This window comes from Haliotis rufescens, unplaced genomic scaffold (assembly GCF_023055435.1).
Source record: "Haliotis rufescens isolate VD_foot unplaced genomic scaffold, xgHalRufe1.0.p SCAF_116, whole genome shotgun sequence".
Classification (NCBI taxonomy): Eukaryota; Metazoa; Mollusca; class Gastropoda; order Lepetellida; family Haliotidae; genus Haliotis; species Haliotis rufescens.
Genome location: NW_025963798.1, coordinates 347,051 through 371,001, shown reverse-complemented (window position 1 = coordinate 371,001; position 23,951 = coordinate 347,051). Strand labels below are relative to the sequence as shown.

Genomic DNA, 23,951 nt, shown 5'->3' with positions numbered 1-23,951 from the left:
GTAACATTCAACACCAGCAACATTTAACACAGGTAGCATTCAACGCTAGTAATATTCAACACCAGTAACATTCAACACCAGTAACATTCAACACCAGTTACATTCAACACTAGCAACATTCAATACCAGTAATATTCAACACGAGTAACATTTAACACAGGTTACATTTAACGCAAGTAACATTAACACGACAAACGGGACCAGGTTCTATTCTCTTCTATTCACCTATCTATGGAGAACACTGCTCGAGAGATATAGCAGTTTGTCCATATACGCCTAGTCCTGCATCATGCCCGTGGAATATATTTATTTTATAAAAAACAATAATCTAGAAATGCATACAAAAGCAAGTCTAGCCAGCTCAAGCTAGCTCTATTCCACATAGGGAATTTTTTATATATTTTTAGAGTCAAGGATATTGTGTAATATAAGATTTCAGAGACTAAATGTTAGTCTAATATACGCCGCATGCACTCCACAATCACCCTCGCTGGGACACGTTCACAGAAACGAAGCGTGCATGGCCGACAACAATTCAGATGTCCAACTGGTCGCTCTCTTCAAATACGAAATTGAGAGTGTGGTTTCGCCTGCTATTGTCACAGGTGCGTCTTTGATGATTACAAAGTATCAATTTAATGACACCATTCTAACACTGAGGCTAAGCCTGCTTATATATTAATCCTCGGTGATCTAATGTAGTTTATTTTCACTTTAAAAAAAATGCAATGATATACACAGGGTAAACGAGGATTCGATCAAATATCTGTTTTTCTCTAAACTATACCTGTACCTGAAAGTGTAGTAAAATAGAATTATAATTTTTATTATCAGGAAATTCCGAGTATTTCACATGCAACGCGAGGTTTGTGGTCGCTTCCGTGTAGGTATTTACAGGAATTGTTATCAACAGGTGGAGAGATTCTTGGTAGCGGGTTTCATGTCGCTAGTGACTGACACGTGTTTATTTCAGTACTAGCAAACCGAAGACACCCTCCACGCCGCCCTAGCGATAGTTGCCAAAATAATACACCCCATACACATGAACAAAGAGTCGTGCAAAAGGTAGCCAGTATTCACTTACTCACAGCTGGATACGATGGCTAGTAAATATTGCTAGATACAGTACGCAGGCTATTTCGATTGCCACGCCTGGTAAAAACCAGACGAAAATAGTAACTTAGGCAATATGACCCAAATGCATACGTCGACCAACAGCCTCAGTTTGGCGCCAAGTGTAAGAGATCAGCGCCAACCAATAGTTGAACTTATTTCACGCGAGTACCAGCCTTTACTGTTAGGATGCATGGGCTCATTTGCATGTCACGTGACAACTCCGATTGGATGATTGGATCAGTCACGTGCCCGCGTGCCCCAATGCTGTTTTTACTATGAATACTCGTAATAGCTTGCCCCCGCTGTCAAAGCCCGACACAACACAGGTGAAGTCGTTCCCTCCTGCGGCCGAGTTTTCCGTCTGTGTACATTTCAGCGCGTGAGCACGAGCTTCAGCTGGTTTGGAGTCCTTCTCAGTGATACATTTCATTCTCACGGACGGTTGTACATTTCTCTACGGTGAGTGGTTGTCAGCTACTGTAGCAGTTACATGTGGTGTATATTTCTGTCTGTCAATGTGTGTCACGTCAGTTCGCTTGTCCTTTGAGTGAGGGAAGGGAGGCAACCCTTGTCAGTGAATCAGCTGATTTCTGTCAGATACGGTTGGTGAAGTTTTAGGCAACTCATTTGAAAGATTTACCAACGCGATGTTTAAGCGTTTAGTCGTTCAGATATTTATATGACATACACTCAATATAATTTCATAGTCAGATTCAAGGAAACGCCATTTCGTGGACCTTGATTTATGATTTACATATTTTGTTTAATAGAATGGAAAGAAGCGTGTTGTTTTTTTCCGCTTTCTTCGCAACGCAAATCAATTCCAATTTTTTTCTAAACCACGGTACGTTCACACCTTGTTGATCGTGATTCGTATGGCCTACGTCACACTGTTTAACCATCTTGTTAAACTTGTTTTTGGTGTCTGCTGTCTCTATCAAGGATCACTAGTCCCGGGGCATTAACACTGACTGTGTGTTTGTCCACGCAATATCTGTGTCATGTGGGCGCCTGGTCTCCGCGATTGATGGATATGGACGAATAGAAACAAAGGGTCGTTCGTATCGAACAAGCGTATCAGCATTTGGCCGATCAAACTCTGAGCTCACACAATCACGACACTGATAGTTTTGTATATCAAAACAGCACGGGATTTCGTGTTAGAAGGACCACTGTGTAAACACCTTGTCAATCATGTGTCAGCCATGGTGACAGGTGCTTGTTGGTTTCACTGAGTTCGGAACCGACTGACAGGCACATTTTTTTATATCAGTCTCACCCCAATTCATTACAACACCGTTACATAATACAATACATGTATGGGTCATTCCGTATTCACATATTTAGCAATTTAAATAAAAACAGAAGCTAACTCGCAGCTTTATAAAACACTTTTCCTTTTTTGTAAACGGATTGCAGGTTTTGGCGCAAAGAGGACACATAATATTATGTGACAAAATAAAGGCTATTTTCTGTACGTCACAACTGTTGATATAATTGGAGGTTAACTCGTGGCATTTGCTTAAGAGACTATGTCGCTCAACAATATACACAGGACAATTTAAGAAATGACATGGCATTTATTTTTAACAACGTTAAGACACTGAACACGCTTCCTGTCTTCTAAAGGCATGTTACTACACCGTCCTAACACAATGTGGACGTTAGCGGTGCCGCATCTGAATTCAGCCAAAGCGCTTCTATGGGCTCGGAGCATAGGGCGGGTGACATACTCATCAGCAGTATAGTTCTGCTTAAGACAACAGTATACTCTTAAGGTTTTTTTTATCTTCTCTGCGCGATGGACCAACGGGGTGTGAAATTGCATTTTTCCATTCAGTTTTATGTGAATGAAAAACATAACGTTTTACCTCTGTAACAATAACACTTGATATAAAACAATTGTTGGGGGGGGGGAATAAAATGTGCAAAACCCAGATCTACTAATTTACAACGGGTGTGGAAGTTGAGATTGTTCTGTTCGGGGATGGACATCTGGATGCAAGGGATGCACGAAGGGTTGGCATCACAACGAAAGGGGATAGGAATACACAAGCTTTTATAATATTTTTAACAATGTATTCAGAATCACTTATTGACGAATTGAACCGGAATTATTATTATTATTATTATTATTATTATTGTTGTTGTTGTTGTTGTTGTTGTTGTTGTTGTTGTTGTTGCTGCTGCTGCTGTTGTTATTATTATTGTTGTCGTTTTGTTGTTATTGTTGTTTGTTGTTTTTATTATAATTGCATGTACACTTTTCATTGTATACCGCATCACATTTGTATGGTGATGACGCTGATTATTATCATTATTATTTTATTTTTAATATTATAATAATAATAATAATAATGATTATGATGATGATGATTATTATTAGTATATGCTCGAATGGAGCTCTGTGTTGTTGCGTGTATACTCATATGGAAAAGGCGACAATTAAATATGTTGATGTGTTCATAAACAATTTTCTTTAATTGTTCTAACAATGACATTATCTGTATACATTTTTTAGTTATTTTTTTTTCATTACACACATTTCTTAGTTTGCGCATATATCAGCTTAACTTTTTGTCGTGGAGATAAAGGTTTTTCAGTAGTAAAATCTCTTTTCCTTATGAATTCGAATTCAGTAGTTAATATTACTGTTTGTCTTTAATTTCCAGAACACAAAACGAAACATGCTTGCCGATCGCGACGACGAGGCTCGATTGCAATTGGCAACTCAGGTTTCCATGGAGACCAACCAGATGACTCCATTAATCAAGGAGGAGTTACGCCTGTCAATCATAAAGAAACGGCACGCGAGTGGTCAAGAAGACATAAAGGTTGAATTCAAGGACGCCGAGAAGCATGAGGTAAGCGTCAGATATATATCCTTTGTCACTACCCAATCACTGTTTATAGATATACGTGTAATTTTAATATATTTCTGTCATGGACCACGCCCTACACAATTAAATGCGTCTTATTTTCAAATGGACTTATTTTCTTTTCTGTTAATTCGTATCCCTGTTATTTATTTATTTATTTATTTATTTAAATCAGATCATTAAATACAGTTTTTCATAATAACTTACTTTTTCAGATAACATTTCTTTCATGGTTCAGATCTGAAACAATTGTTTTTCATAAATATGAGGCGTCTCTTGGAGATATTCTTTACTGCATGTTTTTGTTCCATGAAACCCATGCAGGACTTATAACTTTTCTTTTGCCCCGGATTTGCGAATTAGTCCACGAAAAAGGATAGATGTCTCGGAAAAACAAACTGCTAACACTTTTGTTTATTTAGCAAATATATAACCGATAAAAATATATCGATGGACGTTTATTTAAATAATTGTTTCTTGTTTAGAATCGATGTAAAATTTTGAATTGTTTACATTGGAACACAAATAATTCGATGTCATCAAACACTTTTTTTCAATTTGAGATAAACAAGGAAATTAATAACTGCGGACTTGGAACCCATATTCAAAATTATATAATTTCATATTTCAAACAGTTTGTTTAATAAAATATAATATTTATATCGCGATTATTATCCAAATTATTCATATTTAGTTGTTTTTTAAATTCCGTATGTTCTGTTGTAATTGGTTGTCAAATTAATTCGTTTGTTGTCCCCAGCTCACGGCTTATGAGAAACAGAAACGCGAGAGGCGGAGGGAGCAAAACAGAAGAGCCGCACGGAGATGTCGGGAGAAGAAGAAGCTACAGCAGTGCGGGGACACACAGGTGGGTTTGTTGAAGTTTTGCTTTTCTAAATTTCATTTGCTGATAACACAACTCTGCATGTTTTAATAATTAATTTCGTTAAACTTTATTGACATATTTTCGCATCGGAAAAATATTGAGTATGGTTTTACCCCGCTTTATATTCCGAAATTATCACGGCGGGGTCACCAGAAATGGGTTTCACACAGTGTACCCATGAGGGGAATCGAACTCAGGCCTTCGGCGAGAACGAGCAAACGCTTTAACCACTAGGCTACCCCGCCGCCCCGGAAAATACTGTATAAACAAGTTTCGAATAATTTTCAAAGAATAAAATTCTTTTTACATTTATGATTGACTGTTAATTTCATTTTATGTATTTTTGTAATGAGTTGTTTTTTAGTTAATTGTTATTTTATTGTTATTGATCATTTGTGTTGCAGTATTTCACGAACATCATCGACCATAACAGTGAACTGCAGACACAGGTCAAAGCGCTCCGCAGGGAGAAGATAATCCTCCAGGATCTTCTCAATGATCACATCTCCTCCGGATGCTGTCGCCAGGTTAAACTTGAAAACGAGGCTATGCCTGGTGACCCCGTGACCCCTGACATCAGAGCCGCCCTTACCCCGCGCCCGCTTGAAGTTCCCGGAAACATTGAGACCATACCCGGCGTAAACGTAGGACCGCCCGACAACACTCTACCGTCGTTTTCCCAAACCTTCCTTGAAAACGGTTCTCCTATATTGGTGAACCAAGACACCTTCCAGTTCCTTTCCGCCATTCAAGACATGCGCACTGGCAGTTCACCCGCCAGAACCTGGTCTGGGACATCTGATGACGTCACCCCTTCGGAAACTCTACCGGAAGCCATCTTCGACGCCTTGGATCCTTTGGCCAATGACGATGTATTTTACGACAACGACCAGTTTACGACAAAGAAGACGAACGATGAAGCCATTGCTGATCTGATGGACAGATGCCAGGATCTCGTCGATGGAGAATTCTTCCTACAAGCAGATACATTTCAGGATCTGAATGCGTTTGATCCAAACGAGCCGTGAGAGACCTCGCCATCACAACGACCACTACCACACAGTGAACGCCCACACAACAAGACGTCGGAACTCTCCTTGTCAAGGCCTACTCCCCAAACACACACACTTCAGGGGAACTGACTTCTTCAAGTCTTCAACCGCCACTCTCAGTATCCTGTTGATAACTTCCATTTGAGATAAATATTTCATTATTTATCATAACATTATACCAAATGGATTCATATGTTTTTCCAAAAGACAAATGGTGTTATCAGCAATTGAGTTATTGTGAGTTAAAACAGGTGGTTAACTACTGTTTGATACAGGAAGTAACGTATAATTGTTTCAACAATTCAGTTTCAAACCATCAAAAAATTGACAATTGGCGTGATGAAATTTACAACTGTTTTACGCAACTCAACACTTTAACGCGAGTCGCGCTTTTGTAAATATGTTTCACTTAAAAACGCTCAACTTCAACAACCCATTCCATTCAGTTATTTCCTTCATCTGAATTAACCAACATACATCCGATCTGATCGTTATTGTCTGTTTGAGAAACTGTGCCAACCTCTAAATGCAGGTAGAATCAAAGTATTTCTTGGTTTCATTTGTGCACGTTAAATACATCATTGTACCAAGGTAACCAGTATTCGCATCACCATCGGCCAAAAGAGTTCACAAAATTATACCTAACTGAAATTAAACCATTCATATCAGATCAAAGGTCACCGTTGCATATTTCCAGTACAATGTAATAATTTTACATATGTCCAACCGCTTTATATCGGGGTGGAGTGGGAAGTGGCTGGTTTTTTTTAAACAAATAATTTGTTCCAGAAAAAAATGGAAAGAAAGTTATTTGTCCAAAGGCTTTTTACCCAGAACAATAACTGTTCCCGGGACATATTGTAAAATGAAAATTGCCTGCTTCGAAGCAGAAACTGAAACAAAAATCACAGGTAACCCCACCCACTCCGCTCCACTCCACTCCACTGTTCCCGGGACATATTGTAAAAAGAAAATTGCCTGCTTCGAAGCAGAAACTGAAACAAAAATCACAGGTAACCCCACCCACTCCACTCCACTCCGCTCCACTCCACTCCACTCCACTCCACTCCACTCCACTCCACTCCACTCCACTCCACCCCACCCCACCCCACCCCACCCCGCCCCGCTCCACTCCACTCCACTCCACTCCACTTCGCTCCACTCCACTCTGCTCCACCCCACCCACTCCACTCTGCTCCACCCCACCCACTCCACTTCGCTCCACTCCACTCCGCTCCACTCCACTCCACTCCACTCCACTCCACTCTACTTCGCTCCACCCCACCCACTCCACTTCGCTCCACTCCACTCCGTCTACTCTGCTCCACCCCACCCACCCACTCCAGTCCAGTCCACTCCACCTCCACTCCACTCTGCTCCACTCCTCTCCACTCCACTCCACTCCACTCCACTCCACTCCTCTCCGCTCCGCTCCGCTCCACTCCACTCCACTCCGCTCCGCTCCACTCCGCTCCACTCCACTCCACTCCACTCCAGCCCTTCAGTGCTTATCATCGTGTCATATGATATATACGCCATGCATATGTGTGTACATAGTCTTTGTAATCAGTGTTATGTAAGATGTCGATATGTTATAAACTACATATGAAGATACCCTAAATGTGTTCAACCATTCAAGTTCATTTCACTTTTCTAAACATCCCCTTTTGTGATTAAATCCTATTTTGGACATATTATTCCACGTATTAAGATCTCAAAAAAGAAATGTGTTCATTTCAACATATATCCACAGTGCTGCTAGTCGTCAATGTCATGTTCATTTCATGTCGATTTCAAAACAAGATCAAACTTCTTCACGTTTGTAAAGTATATGTAATATGTATGGCGAACGACAACGAATCAAATATTTATGCCATACGTGATTGATGCTGCACCAATTCATGCGACCCTTGGTCTTGAGGGTAACGTTGCGCTAGTCCCGTTAGCAACATGGAATACGTGGATTTTGTTTTATGGAAAATCTTTATGCAATGTATATTGATCTAATATATTGATGCGATTCCTATGCAATTGTTGTACATGCCGATGTACTTGCAATAAACTGATGTTTTGATTGACGACGAAATGTATGTCAACTGACCGAATATTTATTGTCGATTGTTTTGTAATTTGTCACAATGATTTTGCTTCCTGTATATGTTGATAGTGTTCATGCCAAGTGCTCTGTCGCTGTATATTTCATTAGTGTAAGCTTTACAAATCTGTCTTTATTTGTTTTACAAATCAATATCTCATTTCAATATTTTGTTTTGAAAATTTATGAAATGGTAAATATTTTCTTACCACTATTAAAAATAAATTTTGAAATATGAAGATGAGCAGTTTGTTGTATCATTTGTGTGAGACTTCCCCGGTCGCCCGGAAGTACTTAGGAACCCGATGGCCCGATGGCCCGATGGCCCGATGGTAGAGTGTCCACGATCCCGCGCAGTGCGTTAAGCTGCTGCCACGGTAATCAGCTGTGGCATCCCAAGGTCATAGATGCCAAACCTATCGAAAATTATTCCCTTACTTCAAAATCGTTACCTGGCTTCAAAATCAGGATTTCACTTCAATATCACCGCTCGGCTTCAAAATTGTGACCTTGACTCAAGATCGCTAATTGCTTCAAAATCGTGACTGGCTTCATTTTCGTTATCCCTGACTTCAAAATCGTCACCTTGCTTCAAAATTGTGATTTCACTTCAGTCCCCGATTGACGAGTAGCGTTGGTCCAGTCTCTGCTTGACGAGTACGGCTCTCTGATTGACGAGTACGGTTGGTCCAGTCTCTGATTGACGAGTACGGCTCTCTGATTGACGAGTACGGCTCTCTGATTGACGAGTACGGTTGGTCTAGTCTCTGATTGACGGGTACGGCTGTCTGATTGACGAGTACGGCTCTCTGAGTGACGAGTACGGTTGGTCCAGTTTCTGATTGACGAGTACGGCTCTCTGATTGACGAGTACGGCTCTCTGATTGACGAGTACGGTTGGTCCAGTCTCTGATTGATCGGTACGGCTCTCTGATTGACGAGTACGGCACTCCGATTGACGACTACGGTTGGTCCGGTCTCTGATTGACGAGTACGGCTCTCTGATTGACCAGTACGGTTGGTCCAGTCTCTGAGTGACGAGTACGGCTCTCTGATTGACGAGTACGGCTCTCTGAATGACGAGTACGGCTCTCTGAGGGACGAGTACGGCTCTCTGGTTGACCCTGTCCCTGTCCAGACACAGATATCATGTACCCACTGCGTCAAAAATTTCCTTTCCCCATGTAACGATTGTGCCCCGTGATATCAAATACATCAAGGCTCGCTGATAACAGTATCAATATCTGGGGTGTGGCTACTGAATTAGACGGTGATATATATTTGACACGAGGATGATACCCTCTGTATCTCAGCGGGACAACACCAATGTTGTTTCAGGTTTGCTCAGAAAAGTCCAGATAGACGAGTTGTCCGGATTAAGCAGGTTGGCCGTGTTGGCCTCTTGCATGTAAGTTTTAATGTCGTGTGCCGTGTGTTTACACGTTCAGTCTTAACCAGGCCCTCCCTCGTCTATTAATCAACCCGCGCCTAAATATTCATGTTATTGTCAGTTGACGCGAATGATATGGGTATGAAATAGATTATATTTCGTGTACAAAGCGCCTGACCTACATGTACTTATAGACCGGGCTAGTATGTTAGTACTGTACTGTGTTCATTACCACGGCCTATCCCGGCTGCACTTTACACAGCTGGGTCTCTATGACACGTGTAGTCTCTGTCAGTGAGAGCTTGAATTACAGTTGTCGTAAAAGTTGGTGATTTAAACAAACCCAATCTCTTTTCATCATATTAATTCTCGCCGATTCGCTATTCTAACAACAGTCGGCACCTATCGGGCCTTTCCGTGATCTTTATTCAGTCATATTGTTTCACTTGGCATTGCGACTGTTTATCGATCAGCTGGGTATTTCAAACAACAGAATTTCACACTTTCTCAATTTGCACGAGGGAACCTAGATTAACATAATGTCCATGAAATACTTTATTACACAATATATTTCTCTCTAAAATTAAAACAAATTATTTTCCTGAAATACTTTTATATATCTAGATTGGTTTCGTTTTCATAAAATACATATATTTCCAAAGTTGCAGCACTACAGGAAACCAGTTAATGTGTATTCTGGTTCAGATAATTGATTCAGTATTTCAGTCCATAAGATTAAGTAAATCCTTGTGCCAAATCTGCTCTTATTATCCCGGGGGGCACGGGTGGCCCAGTCGTCTAAGGCGCCGCGATTCGCTGTGCAGAGTTGCGTCCCTTGGGCACGCCAGAAACCTATGATTGTGGATTCGAATCCCGGTTCGCCCCAATTATGTTTCTAGGTTTGTCAGCACCATACCCGTGCTCGTGGGTTTCACCGAAGTGGTAAACGTCTGAGACCTGCATCACTTTGGGCTTTCCTCCCACATTAAGCTGACACGCCGCGATATTTAGGGTGGGGTGGGCTGGGATTTTGTATCGAGATCAGATATTTTATCAGCTTCAGTTTCAAAACCAGATATTTGATTTTATTTATAACTATGAGCCTGAATGTTTTTTAAAGAACACACCTTGCAGCAATGTCATTTTTGTATGGCGGGCAATGTGTTCTTTTCAAAGTTCATAAGCAAAATTATTTTTCAGGGACAATTTATTTGATGTAACTTGCTGATAAAGTTTTTGGCGGTACGTGTCATTAAGTCTTTGTGTACTTAAATAAAAAATAACTGATCATCACCAAACACGACAGGGTATCCACACATAAAAATATAGGGTGGGTATCTTTTGTGCATCCGTCCTCAACCTCTTCATCCAATGTGTGATAACTCGTATATCACTAGAAATATCAAGTACAACGACCAAGTACGGCTTTATTTACCAACATCTAAATATCGTACAATGTGTGAACTTGTTCACTGGATTCATGATACTTGTGTCCCACATTTCGGATCCCCAAAACGTATTCAACCAATGAGTGAGAGGCTCCCGAGTCCCGTCTATTTCCACCTCCAGACCAGGTGCCAGTTGTCACCATCAGTCGTGAGCATTGTCGAGTATTGAGAACAGTCTACCGATGAGTGAGTGAGTTGGGTTTAACTCCGCTTTTAACAGTATTCCAGTTGATTGTGATTGATAACTGACCACCAAGGTATAATTTGTTTAATTATTATGTAAACACCTTGACTTTATTCTGTTACTTGATTATATATAGGGAGAGGTATTAAAATAAGGGCGTTCGGGTAGCCTAGTGGTTAAAGCGTTCCCTCGTCACGCCGAAGACCCGGGTTCAATTCCCCACATGGGTACAATGTGTGAAACCCCGCCATAATATTGCTGGAATATTGCTAAAAGCGGCGTAAAGCCATACTCACTCGCTCATTATCAAAATAAGCCTTGTCTTGTTTACCGATCCCAATTTACAATCGAAATAAATATATGTTTAAACTATTTTAACTCCACATGCATTAGATAAACGTGAACGTCACTAACTGGACTGAACATTGATATGAATATGTATAATTTAACATTTTAAACATTTTAACTTAACATGCATGAATACGGTAATGAAATTGATGAGCGGTACTACTTTGTTCTCGTCTAATTTGCCTGGTACCGGGAGCGCCAAATCCCGTGTCAATGAACCGTGACTGTGCACTTATGGTCCCGGGAACGCAAAGAGGAGTTTTCCTCCGTAATATCAAATCTGGCGCTCCCGGGCCGACACCATCAAGCTAGGCTTGATCTCCTGTCCGTTCGCGCTTCACACATCACGTGTTTACAAAACATACACGCATCCTTATCCAAGCAGTAATTTTCATTTAGTTGTTTTTGTTTAACGCCGCACTCAGCACTATTCCAGTTATATGACGACGGCCTGTAAATAATCGAGTCTGGACCAGAATATTCGGTGATTGATATTGTGAGCACAGCGCCGGGGTAATATGACACGCAATCGGCAAGTCACCCCAATCCATTTGGTCGACTCTGACAACAGGTAGCTAGAAACCCAGTTTCACCTTGTCTCGTTGCCACATCTCAAAAAGAAGTACAGTGTGTTTCTCTATGTAGAAATGAATACCTGTCTCATCAGACATCCGGGTGATTTGAATGCAGACGACGTGTTGCTAGGCAATTGTGGCCCGGAATCGTAAGATCGCTTGTGACGTCACTCCTGCGTCACGGAGGTACAAAGGAACACGTTGCTTGTGAACACGTATCTTACACACATAGCCGAGGAATGTTTGTCGGAAAAGGTAATAACTGACAACCACTGACAAGAGAACGAAATACTACTGCTTAATTATGCATGCATATACTTTGGCGCAGCCATCTTGACTTGTATTCAGAATTGATTTTCTAACGTCGCCGGCAGTTGAAACAGACACGCCTTTATGACATGACGTCAATGGTGCGAGTTGAACACAAAGGGCGCTAAACTTAGACTACAGGAGCCTATTCTACTACAAAACCTATTTTAGCTACCCTAGATCTGCTTTATGAACATCGGTATGGATGCTAGAAGTTGTTGCATAATCTTCTCAAAGTAGAGTTTGTTGAACGTTGAATACTGACGAATTATTGACACGGCGCGACACACAAACAGCGCGAGCGAAACAGTCTCGTATATTCTGTCACGTTTGTCGGGCGTGACCGCTTTTCCAATCACTGAACTATTTACATGCAATTGTATGTACCACGTGACTTGTATGTGGCGTTGGCTACCTCCCCACTTCATCACCAAACTGCACGACCTCTACGTCGATGGGACGAAATTTAATGGAAACACGATTTACAAACGGTTTTAACGATAATCATGTAATTCATGTGAGGTTTAATGGTAGATTTGGCTGAATACATAAATAACTGCCTCCATCTTGACCTTGAGACAATGACGACAGTTTCTCCGTTATGTCGTTAATGCCACTTGAAGAATATAAATTATGTTATAAAAACAGCACATAGTATAAATAGGCCTTCGAAGAATGTTAGTGTGTATTAAATATGTAATGTCACTAACCACTATATTATTTTTAAATGCATTGACTCTACACAATGACAGGGCTATATCCATGTCAACGTATCCCAATTGCATAGATCGATGGTCATGATATGCTTGCTTGCTTGCTGTAAAAGGGGACTATATGCTCGTCGTAAGAGGCGGCTTACGGGATCGGGTGGTCAGGCTCGCTTGCATGGTTGAAAGATGTCATTGATCCAAATTGCGTGGATCGATGCTCATGATGTCATTCACTGAATTGTCTGATCCAGACTCGATTGATTACAGACCGTCGTCGTATAGCTGGAATATTGCTGAGTGCCGCGTTAAACAAAAAAACAAAAAAACAACAACATACAAATCAAACGAGTAAAGGTCAGTTCAATACGTGCGTACAACAAAAAATAATTATCATAAATACAAAAATGCAATAATCATCGCGTCGCTGCAATATCAAATACTCTCTCGAAAATACATACCAATGCTTACGCAATGACTTGTACTATTGTTTTCTGCTTACAATTCGGGGACATATTTTTATTGCTATCATATATCACATATTCCAAGACACATTGACGCTTGTTTATTCTGTCATTTGACCTTGTGTCGACATTCGTCCGGCAACACCTGCCTGTCTATTTGACGACCATACTCTTGCGTCAGACCATCGTGGCTATTTTTAATGGTGAGTAATGGGTTCAGCCACATCATCAGATAGAATACGCCGGGGCTCAATACTTAATCTATCTGGGACTTTCTAGACTAATGGCACATGAAAGATAATTCAAGGCTGGTGTTGAATTTGGCAACTGTTCAACGCTGATATTGAAGCATGTCCGTGACATCAACAACGTGGTGGCTAAAAGTTGTGATGTCTGCTAGCGAACGTTGGACGTGTTTGTTTAAATAAATTTACTATTTCAAAATATTAGAGAAATAAAATGCTAATTTCAGGGCGTCGAGACACTTAAGATCATAATTTGGCTATATGACACTATGTCACGGAGACAGCGCAGGTGAAATCGACATTTGTGCGAGTCAAAAACAATAAACTCGTGCCCATACCAATAGATAGTCATTGGCACGCACATTTTTTTTCATTTTTTTTAAATTTTATTTTTTATTTTTTTTAATTATTTTTTTTGTTGGTGTGTGTGTGTGTGTGGGGGGGGGGGGGGGGGGGGCGAAGCCGAAAAACACGGGATAAGTATTATTTCTAACTAGAAGTTATAACAGATAATTTGAGGGCTTGCCGAGATAATTAAATACAATAATTTCTTGTTTTATCATGTCCATGTTGTATTGTGTATTAAGGGCTGTATTTACGTCCACCTCCAGATCTATGTTTCCCCATAAAACCCTCACAGTGGTACGCGGTACATATATTGATATTATAAAGATAACAGCGCGCCAGGCAATAATATTGTAAAAGTGTTAGTTAAGGTCAACTTATGGACATTATAATTCGACTTTTCCAACAATCATTTTTACTTCCCAAATACCCGTTTGATAATTATGTGCAGTCGACATAATACCTTATATCTGGTTGCAGACAGACGATGAAGCCTATGAAGTCGGGACGAGGATGATAATTACTTGGTGAGAATAAACTCATTACGGTATCACATGTTGTGAAATAGGTACAGCATGCAGGTGGGCCCCACTCCGATCTGACAGTTTGTTTATTTACTATAGAATGTTTAACATAAGCATACATTCAAAAACATCAACACAAACTTTGACCCCATGCGCGGAGAACTAACGCTCTGGCTAACGTTCAAATGTTTAAAAGTATTTATGAATACATTTTTGACAATAATACGTAATTTGAGTCGAGTGGTGTTGGATGGTGTTGGGTTGGGTTGGATTGTGTTGAGTGGTGTTGGATGGTGTTGGATGGTGTTGGGTTGTGTTGGATGGTGTTGGTTGGTGTTGGTTGGTGTTGAGTGGTGTTGGATGGTGTTGGATGGTGTTGGATGGTGTTGGGTTGTGTTGGATGGTGTTGGATGGTGTTGGGTTGTGTTGGATGGTGTTGGGTGGTGTTCGTTGGTGTTGAGTGGTGTTGGATGGTGTTGGGTTGTGTTGGATGGTGTTGGGTGGTGTTGGTTGGTGTTGGATGGTGTCGGTTAGTGTTGGATGGTATTGGTTGGTGTTGAATGGTGTTGGGTGGTGTTGGGTGGTGTTGGATGGTGTTGAGTGGTGTTGGATGGTGTTGGGTGGTGTTTTAAGGTGTTTGGTTGTGTTGGATGGTGTTGGGAGGTTTTGGTTGGCGGTGTTGGGTGGTGTTTGATTGTATTGAGTGGTGTTGGTTGGTGTTGGTTGGTGTTGGTTGGTGTTTGATGGTGTTTGGTTGTGTTGGATGGTGTTTTAAGGTGTTGGTTGGTGTTGGTTGGTGTTTGATGGTGTTTGGTTGTGTTGGGTGGTGTTGGTTGGTGTTGGTTGGTGTTGGTTGGTGTTTGATGGTGTTTGGTTGTGTTGGATGGTGTTGGAGGTTTTGGTTGGCGGTGCTGGATGGTGTTGGGTTGTGTTGGATGGTGTTGGGTGGTGTTGGATGGTGTTGGATGGTGTTGGATGGTGTTGGGTTGTGTTGGATGGTGTTGGGTGGTGTTGGGTGGTGTTGGTTGGTGTTGAATGGTGTTGGGTGGTGTTGGATGGTGTTGGGTTGTGTTGGATGGTGTTGGGTTGTGTTGGATGGTGTTGGGTTGTGTTGGATGGTGTTGGGTGGTGTTGGTTGGTGTTGAGTGGTGTTGGATGGTGTTGAATGGTGTTCGGTGGTGTTGGATGGTGTTGGGTTGTGTTGGATGGTGTTGGGTTGTGTTGGATGGTGTTGGGTGGTGTTGGATGGTGTTGGGTGGTGTTGGTTGGTGTTGAGTGGTGTTGGATGGTGTTGAATGGTGTTGGGTGGTGTTGGATGGTGTTGGGTTGTGTTGGATGGTGTTGGGTTGTGTTGGATGGTGTTGGGTTGTGTTGGATGGTTTTGGGTGGTGTTGGTTGGTGTTGAGTGGTGTTGGATGGTGTTGGGTTGTGTTGGATGGTGTTGGATGGTGTTGGGTTGTGTTGGTTGGTGTTGGATGGTGTTGGATGGTGTTGGATGGTGTTGGGTTGTGTTGGATGGTGTTGGGTGGTGTTGGTTGGTGTTGGATGGTGTCGGTTAGTGTTGGATGGTGTTGGGTGGTGTTGAATGGTGTTGGGTGGTGTTGGATGGTGTTGAGTGGTGTTGGATGGTGTTGGGTTGTGTTGGATGGTGTTGGGTGGTGTTGGTTGGTGTTGAATGGTGTCGGTTAGTGTTGGATGGTATTGGTTGGTGTTGAATAGTGTTGGGTGGTGTTGGATGGTGTTGAGTGGTGTTGGATGGTGTTGGGTGGTGTTTTAAGGTGTTGGATGGTGTTGGTTGGTGTTGGATTGTATTGAGTAGTGTTGGGTGGTGTTGGTTGGTGTTTGGTTGTGTTGGATGGTGTTGGGAGGTTTTGGTTGGCGGTGTTGGGTGGTGTTGGGTGGTGTTGGATTGTATTGAGTAGTGTTGGGTGGTGTTGGTTGGTGTTGGTTGGTGTTGGGTAGTGTTGGATGGTGTTGGGTTGTTGGGTTGTTGGGTTGGGTTGGATGGTGTTGGGAGGTTTTGGTTGGTGGTGTTGGTTAGAGTTGGGTGGTTTGGGGTCATTTTGGGTGGTATTGGATGCTGTATGGTGATGTTGGGGGGTGTTGTGGTGTTGACTTGGGTCAGATTGGGTCAGGTAGTGTTTTGTGGTGTTAGATGTTATTGGGTAGTGTTGGATGGTGTTGGGTGGGGGTGGATGGTGTTGGATGGTGTTGGTTGGGGGTGGATGGTGGTGGATAGTCTACCCCTATTAGCCAGCCAACGTTCCCAGATATCTCCGTCCTACGTCAACACGTCACAAACTAATGACACTTTACCATTCCGTGTTTTCGATTATTCGAAAGTTTAAAGGTTGTTAAACTCATCAGTAACCCATGTTTTATTCCGACTCGACGCCATGCACTCTCAGTCAAGACCTGACAACCCTCCATGTACGGTAGAGACACGGATGGTTCCGTGATCTAAAGCAGCGTTTTATATTACCTGGTTATTAAATGTCCATCAGTTGAACATTGTCAAAAAGGTTTTTTATTGAATTTTGTAATATACACATCTATACATCAAAACCTTAATCCTTAAACAGAATACTTGTACAGGTGTAGTACATTATCATTATGTCAATAGCAGGCCCGTGATGCAACAGGAAGGCACGTGCCTTGAATGTAATACAACCCACGGACCCAGGGGGGCATGTATACCATGGGGAGATCGACATACCAGGTGCGCTTAACCGCGCGATTTACTGTTGTTAGCCCAGGGCTAGCCTTGCTCCAAGGCTGAACTGAAAGATAAGTCCATGGATGTGTAGTAATTGTATCCTCCTAATAGGCAAGTCTAGATATGTGGACAGTAAGGACTACAGTCTCTTATAGGGACAACTTGTTCATATTATTTACACAATCTAGAAATAATGATTTATACTAACAATCATTGCCTTAGAGACTTATGCAAGACTATCCAGGGCTTGAAATGAACACCTTCCAGTTTCCATGAGGAAACAGTGAAACCTTGGTAGCTCGAAGTCAGGGTCACCATCGAAATCATATCGAGTACTCTGTAGTTCGAGTTGGAAAGGTGAATTATTAATTTCGTTGAGATTGCATATCACATTGCACTACTAATATTAAATTTCGAATGTATATGTGCTACCCACACTCACACTTTACCCATGAATATTCGGGTTAGAATTGGTCTGCAGCATCTCATGCTTGTCGTAAGGGGCGACTAACGGGATCGAGTGGTCAGGCTCGCTGACTTGGTTGATGCATGTCATCGTATCCCAATTTCGTAGATCAATGCTCATGAAGTCAATCACTGAATTGTCTGGTCTAGATTATTTACAGACCGCCGTCATTTCGCTGGATTATTGCTGAGCTTTGAAGAACACACGCTCGCCCACTCACTCACTCACTCACTCACTCACGCACTCACTCACTCACTCACTCACTCACTCACTCACTCACTCACTCACCCACCTAACCCACCCACCCCTCACTCACTCACTCACTCACTCACTCACTCACTCGTATATATGTATCAGTTTAACAGAACAGAATGTATTTCGTATAGTCTTGCCATGAGGCCAATAGAAGAGATGATTGGATAATATTTCACATATTGTGACAGAGCGCTTCAGTTTATATTGGCTTTGGAATTTAAGTTAAAACATTTTTTTTCAATATAAAGATTTGCCTGAAATAAAATGATGTCGTCATTTGTTGTGAGTAACAATACAAACTTGTGCACGGTAGGATATTGATAATGATACGAGGGCAAATACCTTATCCTTAAGTTAGTATAAGCTGGACATATAAATAGTGCATGGTATTCATCATCTAAGTCTTCTTTACAGAAATTGCATAGACTGTCAGCAAAGTCATGGTCACAAGACATTCTATATTTATGTATTTTAAAATCATTTGAACAACATCTAAATTTTGTTAAAGATCTTCTTAAATTTACAGTCTTAATCGACGATGGATTTTTCTATTCAATTAAAAAATATATATTTCTTGAATAACCTGTGCTCTTATAGAGCATACACCCCACTCCTTGGCGTGTCACGGCCCGCCTCTTTCTGTCAATATTTCTCTAGCAGTACAAAGCTCTTCATATTGCTTACTTTATTTATTGCAGTATTATTACTGTTGATATTATCACTAGCAGATAGTGAACAGTGTTTACAAAGGTAATGCGAAATTTAGCGTTTGTTAAACTGACTTCGATAGGACCATGGACCACGATATGGAAATGTATTGGGGCAAACCACAGCTGGACTTTACTGGGAAGTTCTCGCTTCTCAGAACTATGGTTATGATGTTATTATAGTTATTTCACAGTGGTACAATTTGATCTTTTACAAGATGAATAGTGTGACCATATAAAAATGTCCCTATAATAATAATGTGACTATGTAGACATGTCCCAAGATTAATAATATGACTATATGGAAATGTCTCTATAACAATAATGTGACTATATAGAAATGTCTCTATAACAATAATGTGACTATATAGAAATGTCCCTAGAATAATAATGTGACTATATAGAAATGTCCCTAGAATAATAATGTGACCATATAAAAATGTCCCGATAATAATCATGTGACTATGTAGACATGTCAAAAGATTAATAATGTGACTATATAGAAATGTCCCTCGAATAATAATTTGACTATATAGAAATGCCCCTCGAATAATAATGTGACTGTATATAAATGTCCCTAGAATAACAATGTGACTACATAGAAGTGTCCTTATAATAATAGTGTGACCTATATATACATGTCCATAAAAAAAACAAAAAAAGATGTGTCCCCTCTCGGGTACCCCTTTACTGGTACCTCTCAACAGCATCCCTTTATGTTTCCTCTATTGCTTACTCTTCTAACACCCACCCCCCACCCCCCATCTCAACCAAGCAGTGTAGAAGAAGGGATTACACATACCACAGTAATCAAAATAGCATGTGATTGAACGACCTTGAGTTATTTCCTTGTTGGTCATTGTAATACAATAACATCATGCATGGTCTATTCGTCGGGTAAGCTCAGATTAAACGCGACATCACTACGACATTAAAGAAGGCCGGTACCGTTATGTTCTGACATGCGCATGCTCACTTGCACCCCAACTGACGTCATAGCGGTTACTGACATGAATTCACGTGTACTCTACGCTGTATCGATCTAGTCTGGCGTAAAATCACTGCAGACAGATTTATTGATTTGCAACTATGAAGTATAAAAAGCCTCGTTTGATCTCATGCCTGATCAGGGGTACCTGTGCAGGTGTGGGTTTTACTTGCTGCAATTACTCGCGTGAAAAGTATTCAATACCCGTCACAGGCATTGATTTTGTGTCAGACAATAGCTTACAAGAATATATTTCTTAATATTTGTCATTAATGGGTGTGTGTTTCATACAAGCTGTGTTGAATCGGTGCTCACTCACTCACTCACTCACTCACTCAGCATCAGTTGATGTGGTCGTGGAAACTTTTGACCTGTCTCTGTATCTGAGAGCATCCTCCCATAGAACTGACAGACACGTTGTGATGTAATTAAAATACACTTCAAAGAGGAGTTGAACCTAACTCACTCACTGCTATACGGGGTCTTGTTTTCATCATGCCTAATGACATACTTCATCTTCCTCGTCATCATAAGTGATAACAATCAGACAATGTGATGGCGTAACCTATAATTGAGACGCCATTTTCGTCATTATGCAACTGCAGCCGACAAGTAACGATTAAGTCAAATAGAATCGATGCTATTCTGCAATCAAAATGCACGCTGTAATCTGGGCCTGTATGTGACGTACATGGGCCCGGTATATGTATAATGGACTGTCAGTAGGTGCACCTTGACAAGGAAGTTGGAGGGATGCCAGCGGAGCATGTGATTGTCCCTTACAATAACCGTTACTGTTATATTTCAGATGCATGCTTATTTCACTAATCCCGTTAGTCAAACAATGGCCCGCACTGTTGTGTATACATGCCGACGATCGATATTGTTCACGTGAAATTTTACAGTTAGTGAGTGAGTGGGTGAGTGAGTGAGTGAGTGAGTGAGTGAGTGAGTGGGTGGGTGGGCGGGTGGGTGGTCGAGTGAGTGAGTGAGTGAGTGAGTGAGTGAGTGGGTGGATGGGTGGGTGGGTGAGTGGGTGGGTGAGTGGGTGGGTGGGTGGATGGGTGGGTGAGTGAGTGAGTGAGTGAGTGAGTGAGTGAGAGAGCGAGTGGGTGAGTGGGTGAGTTAGTGAGTGAGTGAGTGGGTGGGTGGGTGGGTGGGTGGGTGGTTGGTTCTGTGAGTGGGTGGGTGAGTGAGTGAGTGAGTGAGTGAGTGAGTGAGTGAGTGAGTGAGTGAGTGAGAGAGCGAGTGGGTGAGTGGGTGAGTTAGTGAGTGAGTGAGTGAGTGAGTGGGTGAGTGAGTGAGTGAGTGGGTGAGTGAGTGAGTGGGAACGCACGATATATGATTGACGGACACCAAAGTTACTTAACACGTTGTATCCTATTCCAGATTGAATATCACCATTCAAATACGAAATTAATTGTTTGATAGGCATTACTTAGATGCAAGGCTGAATGATGAACATTAACAGTAACAACAATGCATACATGTTCTCTGTCCATCAAGTTGTTACAGTATTACCCTTCTGCTGTCATGTTTAACCTACTCATGTTAATCTCTCTCACGTATGCAATTGTTGTTACTGTTAAAGATGATATGAAAGGCACACTCAAGAATAGTTTTAACATGTTGCATCCAATCGTCAGTCAGACCTTTCGAGAAGTTATGGTAAAGTAGTTTATACAATATTACTGTTTCTTTGCTGTATTTCCCTTGCTTTAGTCTAACCCCAAAACATATTGATCTAGTCTTGTCTGGGGTATCTAAAACTAGTTTATAAGCGGGTAAATTACTGAGAAATGTTAGATGCTTTTTTAATATACTAGTAGATTTTAGAAACTCTATACAAACATACACTATAAACACATGTCGAGACCACATACATATCTACTAGCACGATGTCGCATTTGTACAAAAATTGTTTCAACATACAGGTTATATAGTTCTTATTTTCATATTTTAAACTATTGAACAGGCGTGTTACCAAGCTAATATTTAACTAACACGAACAATATATGTCTTCAACGTTAACGACAGCAAACAACAGCATCGTCAACTCGCAGACAGGTCCAGTATCTTATTAAAATAACTCCAAGGAATCAAAAGTTTCCCAAAATACCACGGTGGGCGATATAAAAAATAATAATTAAAATAAAAATAAAACAACAACAACAACAATAATAGTAATAATAATAATTAGGGATGTGCGGTTTTATCGGTATACCGGTATATTGCAATACAAATTCATCACGATACGTATCGCGATACGTTTTTGGCGTATCGGTTTTTCCCTCATTATTCAAACTGCGACTGACATGTATATGCCATGATGTATAGTCTTACCTTATTAAATCAAAACAAAGACAAAACAAATGCTTCATACTCTTTATTTGATTGTAGATAAAAATAATAGTACAATTTATTAAAATTGGTTCATAATTTTGACCAAATTGTTAACATTGCAGCTTTCATATTAATATTTGTCAAAGGGATATGAAAAAAAGCTTTTCTCTTGGTAGAAATTATTTCCCAATATATTGCAAAATAATATTGCAATATGTTTTTGGAATATTGCAATATATCGCAATACACTTTTTGGTCCAATTCCCAACCCTAATTATAATAGTAATAATAATTATTATTACAACAACAACAGTAATAATGACTAGAAAATATGCTGCTTTTATTTTTAAAAACAAATCAATGGTTCACTAATTCCGTGCAGCATCTTCATCCAATAGAGGCATTCATTAACCCTCCCAATGTCACCTTCCACATGATGCGTCTCAGTAAGAAAAGGCGCAGATACCTTTTCGCGCTAATGTCGCTAGGTCACGTGGTGTGTGGAAATAAAAAACAAGAATACATCCTAATAAAAACCTGAAAAACTTTATATGTTGAATTATTTTATTTGTGATCAGGTGCGTGTGTTGCTGCATGTATTTCACCCAGAGAAACAGAGTATGTGCAGTACATGTGTCCAGTATATATATATATATACACCCAGTAAGATTGTCCAATCAGTACATCCCCGCCGCCCGAATGACTCTGAAACAAGTGAAAGACTTCCGGAAACACAGTGACTCTGACAACCTATCTTTTCCGAGAAAAAGATAGATTGCAGCGTTAACTCAGCGTGGAGTGAGTGAGTGAATTTGGATTAACGCCGCTTTTAACGATATTCCAGTTATATCGCGCCGTGTCAGCTTAATATGGGAGGAAAGCCCGAAGTGATGCAGGTCTCAGACGTTTACCACTTCGGTGAAACCCACGAGCACGGGTATGGTGCTGACAAACCTAGAAACATAATTGGGGCGAACCGGGATTCGAACCCACAATCATAGGTTTCTGGTGTGCCCAAGGGACGCAACTCTGCACAGCGAATCGCGGCGCCTTAGACGACTGGGCCCCCCGTGCCCCCTACTCAGCGTGGAAATTGTGTATCTCCCTTAACACATATTTGAATGATTTACCTGTTTTTAGTTATGAAATATTTATAAGCCACAGTCCGTTTGAATTCCATTTCCCCTCTCCATACGTGCACATTACACATGCAGCTATCGCTATCAAGATCAAGTTAATAGTTTAAATGATTCGAATTTAAACTGGTACCTTAATTGGCGATTTATATAATTTCATATTTTTGTTGTGTTCGATTGTCATGGTTATCGTGCTTCATGAATATCTTGTTTAACAGAGTGACGAAATCAATACAAAACAACTGATACAGTTATATGTGTTGAATGTCTGTAGCTGCTGTTGAACTCATACAAAACCAATGAGCGCTTAAACGCCCTGATATCACGAACTACGTGTTTATTTCCACGCACGATTTTCAAAAACATACAAAAGTTAAAATTAGGCTCTCAACCAAAACAATAAATTGAACACCGTCAAACATATTAACATTTGAAGTAATGTAAGTAAGTCCTTGTTTCTTGTGTACAGCTATATAAGCGTAACACAATCTGTCCTATTTTCTTATAATTTAATAAATGTGATAGTTATATCATATAAGATGTTTAACAATTTCAGCATCAACGCCATTATATATTAAATTCACGACCATCTCCATGCACAACAATCCAACTGCAAATAACAACGTTAACATTGTTCATCGAAGCTACTGTTATTATTTTTGCGGTCTCAGGTAAAGAGAAAAATATGACATATTGATCAATATTGAAATAACGCAAAACTAAATCCTTTGGTAAACGGTAAATAAAAATATATGTAGCCAGTGAAATTCGTA

The 23,951-nt window shown here is 40.7% G+C and overlaps 2 protein-coding genes across 2 annotated transcripts in view; both read left to right on the top strand.

Annotated features, from left to right (window-relative positions):
* The window catches only part of LOC124121577, a 207,548-nt gene that overhangs the window by 171,417 nt on the left and 12,180 nt on the right, over positions 1-23,951 (top strand). The gene's annotated exons all lie outside the window — the stretch shown is intronic.
* Positions 1,360-6,717, top strand: LOC124121580. Its single transcript, XM_046484598.2, has 4 exons — positions 1,360-1,575; positions 3,789-3,980; positions 4,756-4,863; positions 5,286-6,717. The coding sequence occupies exons 2-4, from the start codon at positions 3,804-3,806 to the stop codon at positions 5,907-5,909; spliced, it is 909 nt and encodes a 302-aa protein (XP_046340554.2). The 5' UTR covers positions 1,360-1,575; positions 3,789-3,803; the 3' UTR covers positions 5,910-6,717.